This window comes from Austrofundulus limnaeus, unplaced genomic scaffold, assembly GCF_001266775.1.
Source record: "Austrofundulus limnaeus strain Quisiro unplaced genomic scaffold, Austrofundulus_limnaeus-1.0 Scaffold179, whole genome shotgun sequence".
Lineage (NCBI taxonomy): Eukaryota > Metazoa > Chordata > Actinopteri > Cyprinodontiformes > Rivulidae > Austrofundulus > Austrofundulus limnaeus.
This window is the reverse complement of record NW_013952581.1, coordinates 616,815-623,891: the sequence shown is the minus strand read 5'-3', so window position 1 is coordinate 623,891 and position 7,077 is coordinate 616,815. Positions and strand designations below refer to the sequence as shown.

The 7,077-nt window shown below is 42.8% G+C and overlaps 1 protein-coding gene across 1 annotated transcript in view; it reads left to right on the top strand.

The window, feature by feature from the left end:
- The window catches only part of pex7 (peroxisomal biogenesis factor 7), a 30,044-nt gene extending 23,803 nt beyond the window's left edge, over positions 1-6,241 (top strand). The window contains exons 9-10 of the mRNA XM_014017939.1: positions 1,467-1,566; positions 5,911-6,241. Coding sequence (XP_013873393.1) covers positions 1,467-1,566; positions 5,911-5,979 — 169 coding nt within the window. The 3' untranslated portion in view covers positions 5,980-6,241. The remainder of the gene's footprint in view (positions 1-1,466; positions 1,567-5,910) is intronic.
- Positions 6,242-7,077: the final 836 nt, after the last annotated feature.

Below are 7,077 nucleotides of genomic sequence, written 5' to 3'. Positions count from 1 at the left end.
CTCACACTCACACACTCACACTCACACTCACACACACATACACATACACATACACACACACACACACACACGCTGCGCTCTGTCAGAACCAGGAAGAGAAACACTCTTTCAATTAGTGTGATTGGCTGCTGCTGGCCGGTGGCTGCAGGGAGTGTTTTATTGGCTCGCCTGCTTCTTAAGGTCTTCGTCATCTTTATTTTTCATAAACTCATTTTCTAGATTGCCGTCTTCCTCTCGTCCCTCCCTCCTTCTCTGTTCCTCATTCAGTTTGTGTATTAAAGTTTCCTGATCTGAGACATTAATGTTAAAGTCATATTTGACATTTTCACTGAACATTTCAGAACGTCTGAAGACAGGTTCAGAAGTGTTTTTGTAATTCCAGGCTTGTTTTTAAAAACCTGAAGAAATGAAGACCTGACACGTGTTTGAAAGGTTAAATTGAGTTAAAGTCTTCTTGTTTATTTTTATTCTTTAAGCTGCTTTGTGTCTCATCTGAGAAACCACTGAAGTAGTCAGGTTATACCTCCCTCCTCATCAGAGACCCTCTACAGCTGCTCCTGGAAGACCCTGAGGTGTTCCCCGACCTGAGAGGATCCATGATCCCTCCAGAGAGTTCTGGGTCAGTCCTGAGGTTTCCTCTCAGTGGGACATGTCCACATCCTGACCAGCTGACTCCTCTGAGCTCCTCACCCTGTTTCTGAACCCGGCCCCCTACAAAACCTTTCAGCTGCTTGGATCCAGGACCTGGTTCTTTCTGTGGACCCATGTCCCACTCCATCCCACCATCACTAAGGAAGACTCCCAGAGACCTGAGCTCCTCCACCTGAGGCTAAAGGTCCTCAAAGATGTCCAGGTGTTGTCCATCAGGTTGATTGGGATGATCTGCACCATCAGGTTCTAATGAGATTCATGAAGATCTCCATCAGATTTGATGTAATTCTGATTTGATTTGATTTGATACAGAACTTTTCTGGAGGTGGTGAGTTTCCTCTCCTGTTGTCCTCAGATAACCAAACTCTGTGTTCAGGAAACCATCAGATGTTATCTGAACAAACATCTCCTTTTCTTCAAATTACCAGCTGAATTTGGTGCATAAAGGAGTGTTCCACCAAGTTTTATTATCTGATCTCAGAGGCAGGACACAGATCAGATCAGATCAGTAATCTGTTGATCAGGGATGGACTTTCTCAAACATTTAACCACAACAACACTATGAAGCTTCTGTGACTAGGAAATCATTAATATTGAGTTTTTCTTAGTCAAATATAAATATGATCTGTTATCTTCAGAAAACAGGATAAATAACCAGTTTTATCTTAAGATGAGATAAATAATCTGCTGTCAGATAATGTAATGAAAATAAAAATTTGTAAGCACCTTCTCCCATCTTCAGTACATTTGCTATTAAACACTACAAATGTATCTTTTTTCAAATCTAATGCTTGGGGTTCTGTTTGTGTGTTCAGGTTCTGGGACTTCAGTAGAAACCAGCCTCTTCTGGACTCTGTGGAGCACCATACAGAGTTCGTCTGTGGATTGGACTTTAACCTGCACATCCCCAACCAGGTGACGTGTAACGACTCCAATAATGAGCTAACATCACTGTTAACATGTGTTACTGGAGCTAAAGGAAACATTAGATAAACATTTATGTTCTGAGGATTATAGAACCAGCTCTCTGTCTCCTTGAAGCTCCTGCTTTAGAACCTCTCTGCTCTGACTGTTGGCAACAAATGTTGACACAGTTTAGACCTTCGTGACAAGGTAACTGCACAAATTGAAATTTCAGTATTTTAGTAACATTTGTATGCAAACGTGTCATAAAAGCCAATCAGCAGTTTTCCAAAAGGAAATTAACCTCTTTTCTTGAAGGTTAGTCTCCACCAGTCAGAGCCCAGAGTGAGGGAGAGAGACTGGTTTTATCTCAGAACTCAAAGACTGGAGCATCCCGGACAAGCCCCAAAGATAGATATTACACCCAGACTAAGACAATGGTTGGATGGATGGTTGGATGAAGGATGGTTGGATAGATGATGGATGGATGGATAGATGGATGGATGAATGATGGATGGTTGGATGGAAGATGGATGGATGGATGGATGAATGATGGTTGGTTGGATGGATGATGGATGGATGGATGTTGGACAGATGGATGGATGGATAATGGATGGATGGTTGGATAGATGATGGATGATTGGACAGATGATGGATGGATGGATGGATGGATAATGGTTGGATGATGGATGGTTGGATAACGGTTGGATGATGGATGGTTGGATAGATGATGGATGGATAATGGCTGGATGGATTAATGATGGATGGATGGATGGATGGTTGGATGATGGATGGTTGGATAGATGATGGATGGATTTATGGATTGATGATGGTTGGATGATGATGGATGGATAGATGATGGATGGATGGATGGAAAATGGATGGAGGATGGATTAATGATGGATGGTTGGGTGGATGATGGATGGATGGATGGTTGGATGGATGTTTGGATGATTGTTGGTTTCAGATGAAGCAAACAGGAACAGAATCAGTTCGTTCGTTCAGACAGAACCAGACTGGTTAGGAGTCCTGGACTGGATCTCTGAGGAACTCCAGATTTAATCAGAATAAAACCAGATTAACTGAAACATGTCAGTTCTTTCAGTAATCAGGTCTTCATTCAGAACTTGGTTCTTGCTCTGGATGATGTCCCTCCTCTTTGGCTCGGTCCGGTCCGGTCTCTGAATCATTTAACAAGGCTCTGCTCTCAGGAGATGAGTAAGCAGAGCGGCCAAGCGGTGACTCAGCCTCGGAGGAGAGGAATGCCCTTCTTTAATTAACTGTAGGAGCTGCCATCAAACCAAGGCTGCCAACACTGCAGCAAAACCAACAGAGGAAGATGTGAGGCAGAAAACCGTTTGATGTCCCAACGAAGAAAGAAACAAGAATTAAAACAATAACAGGACATTCTGTGAACTCATTGAGCAGAATAATAATGTTTTTAACATCCTCAACAAGAAACACCTTCAGTCAGTTCTTCTTCTGCAGCTCAACAGTAGAAACAAGCTGTTCTCTGTTCACATCACAGGCTTTCCTTTGAGTTCAGACAGGTTTATTCTGACAGTAACGCTAATACATTCAGTTTATCATGTTTTAAAAGAACAAAGAGTTCAATTATAAAGCTTCCTGCAGACTTTAATAGAGTCAACAACAGGACCAGAGGACCGAGGACCACAAGACCAGAGAACAGAGGACCAAAGGATGAAAAGACCAGAGGACAGAGGAACAGAGGACCACAGGACAGAGGACAGAGGACCAAAGGATGGAAATACCAGAGGAACAGAGGACCACAGGATCAGAGGACAGAGGACAGAAGACCAAAGGATGAAAAGACCAGAGGACAGAGGACCCAAGGATCAGAGGACAGAGGACCAAAGGATCAGAGGACAGAGGACCAAAGGATAAAAAGACCACAGGACAGAGGACCAGAGAACAGAGGACCAGAGGACAGAGGACCACAGGACCAGAGGACAAAGGACCAAAGGATGAAAAGACCAGAGGACAGTGGACCAAAGGATGAAAATACCGGAGGACAGAGGAACAGAGGAGCACAGGATCAGAGGACAGAAGACCAAAGGATGAAAAGACCAGAGGACAGAGGACCAAAGGATAAGAGGACAGAGGACCAAAAGATCAGAGAACAGAGGACCAGAGGATCAGAGGACCAAAGGATCAGAGGACAGAGGACCACAGGATCAGAGGACCAAAGGATGAAAAGATCACAGGACAGAGGACAAGAGGACAGAAGACCAAAGAATGAAAAGACCAGAGGACCGAGGAACAGAGGACCAAAGGATGAAAAGACCAGAAGATCAAGGACAGAGGGACAGAGGACCAAGGGATGCAAACACCAGAGGAACAGAGGACCAAAGGATGTAAAGGCCAGAGGACAGAGGATCACAGGACCAGAGGACAGAGGACCAAAGGATGAAAAGGCCAGAAGACCAGAGGACCAAAGGATGAAACAACCAGAGGACAGAGGACCAGAGAAACAAAGAACCAGAGGACAGAGGAACAAAGAACAGAGGACCAGAAGACAGGAACAGATGATCAAGGACCAGAAGACCAGAGGACAAACACAGCCTCTGAGTGTCTGAATTAGAGACAAACTGAGTTTGACACGCGTGCCCTTTTCAGCTTCTGCTTCCTGCCTTTGACACATCAGAACCCGGCCCGGTTCTTTGTGGGTTGACTTGTCTCATGTGAGGACAGATTGAAAGAAAAATCAAGAAACGGTAGAAACTGTTTGTGAAGACAGAGTCTAGACCTGAGAGAAAATCCTGAGTGTCCTGAAGACAGAAACATATAATCTAGAAATAAATAATTTAAAATCAAATTTATAAATCAAAGTGACGTTAAAAACAAACCGTTTGAGGAGTGAAGAAAGAAACTGTCCATCAATCCATCCAGAAACACAGAGGGACTGAACGAGCTCGTTCAGGTTGGACACTTTGATGTTTGGTCTGTCCTCGTTCTCCCTGAGAGTCCACATTTTACCTGCAGCAGCAGGGCATTAGAACAGCGTCCACTCAGAGAAGATGAAAGACTGTCTTTGATTATCCTGCAGAGGAAAACATTCAGTCCACAAAGACGACGAATACACGGACTGAAGGTCCAAAATAAAAAAAACATTGTCTCTGTGTCTCACACTTTAAATCAAACTTTCTGAGAGACGTCTCTGTGTCTCACACTTTAAATCAGACTTTCTGAGGGGTGTCTCTGTGTCTCACACAGAAGATCAGACTTTCTGAGACGTCTGTGTTTTACACAGAAAATAAGACTTTCTGAGACGTCTCTGTGACTCACACAGAAAATCAGACTTTCTGAGAGACGTCTTTGTGTCTCACACTGAAAGTCAGACTTTCTGAGAGTCTTCTGTGTCTCACACTTTAAATCAGACTTTCTGAGAGACGTCTCTGTGTCTCACACAGAAAATCATACTTTCTGAGGGGTGTCTCTGTGTCTCACACAGAAGATCAGACTTTCTGAGACGTCTATGTTTTACACAGAAAATAAGACTTTCTGAGAGTCGTCTCTGTGTCTCACACTTTAAATCAGACTTTCCGAGAGACGTCTCTGTGTCTCACACAGAAAATCATACTTTCTGAGGGGTGTCTCTGTGTCTCACACAGAAAATTAGACTTTCTGAGAGACGTCTCTGTGTCTCAAACCGAAAAGCAGACTTTATGAGAGGTGTCTCTGTGTCTCACACAGAAAATTAGACTTTCTCAGAGAGTTGACTGTGTCTTGCACAGAAAATCATACTTTCTGAGAGACGTCTCTGTGTCTCACACAGAAAACCAGACTTTGAGAGACATGTCTGTGTCTCACACTTTAAATCAGACTTTCTGAGGGACGTCTCTGTGTCTCGCACTTTAAATCACACTTTCTGAGGGACGTCTCTGTGTCTCGCACTTTAAATCACACTTTCTGAGGGACGTCTCTGTGTCTCAAACTTTAAATCAGACTTTCTGAGAGACGTCTCTGTGTCTCACACAGAAAATCAGACATTCTGAGAGACTTGACTGTGTCTCACACAGACAATTAGACATTCTGAGAGGTGTCTCTGTGTCTCACACAGAAAATCAGACTTTCTGAGAGACTTGACTGTGTCTCACACAGAAAATTTGACATTCTGAGAGCTGTCTCTGTGTCTCACACTTTGAATCAGACTTTCTGAGAAACGTCTCTGTGTCTCACAATTTAAATCAGACTTTCTGAGAAATGTCTCTGTGTCTCAACCAACTCTTTGGTTTTGGGTTAGTTTTCATTTCCTGTTGCCCAACAGGAAGCTAACAAGTCTGAGGCCATGTCCAGTCTTCCAACAATCTGTGTCTTTGGTCCTTGTGTCTCCAGGTGGTGGACTGTTCGTGGGACGAGACAGTGAAGTTCTACTCTCCTGCCTGTCTCTCAGCACCTCATTGAAAGAGTCTTCAGATCCATCAAAAGGACTTCCTAATGAGTCCAGAACTCACGCTCTGATTGGCTGATTGGACCGACAGGATCCTCACTGATTGGTTGGAGAACTTTGTTTAGGACCCATGCAGTTCTTCAGTGTGGACCAGAGTAAACAGAACCCGCCTCTGGTCCAGCTGCAGCATGGTGGAAACATCTGGAAGCTTTTAATGTGAAAATATATTTGCCTTTAATAAAAATATTTTCTGTAAATAAAGCTGTAAACATGAAACTGAGGTTGACTTTCTTGTTTTCAGATGTGTAAGGAGCAGGTCACAGTGACAGTAGGTGCTGCAGTCAGAGTGTTTTTCTCTCAGTTCTGTTTAAATCATCATTCAGAACATCGTCTCCTCTGGGTTAATTAACAGCTAATGGGCTGAACTCGATAAGAACCGATCTCCCTCCCTTCTGGCCCGGAAGCTGATTTTCTGATCAAATATTTCAATTAAAACACGGTCCAAGTCATTTCCACGCCTGTTACTCCACAATTATTCTGACAAGAAGGAACATCCAACTTTTCATCGACAGGAAAGAAAACAGGTTTTATATAAAATATAAAAAACAACTTAAAATGTGATGGTCAGAATCGAATGATTTAATGTTTTATTTTTGATTTAAACTGATTTATTGTCTTTCTTAATTAAAACATTCTCATCTCTAAAAGCTGATGGTTCTCTTTGATTAAACTTTAACATTAAAGTGAACTCCTGCAGCTCTGCTTCAAACAGAACAGCCTGGTTCAGACCCTCTGGGTTCTGAGTCTGTGAAAACGAGTCCAGTTTCTGAGAATCAGAGCATTCTGCATCAAAACCTGGATTCTTGACTGAATACATATTTTAATGTCCACATTGTACCCTCCTCAGTTCATTATATACCCACATCAGGTCATTTCATACATCATGTCATTTAGTACCATCTTTAGGTTGTGGAACTTCAGTTTTTTTTTCACCCTCCTCATGTTTTGTACCCTATCATGTTTTGTTCCCTCTTCAGGTGGTTTTGAACCTTCCTCAGGTATTTTTTTCAAACTCTTCGTATTTTGTACCCTCCTCATGTTTTATACCTTGC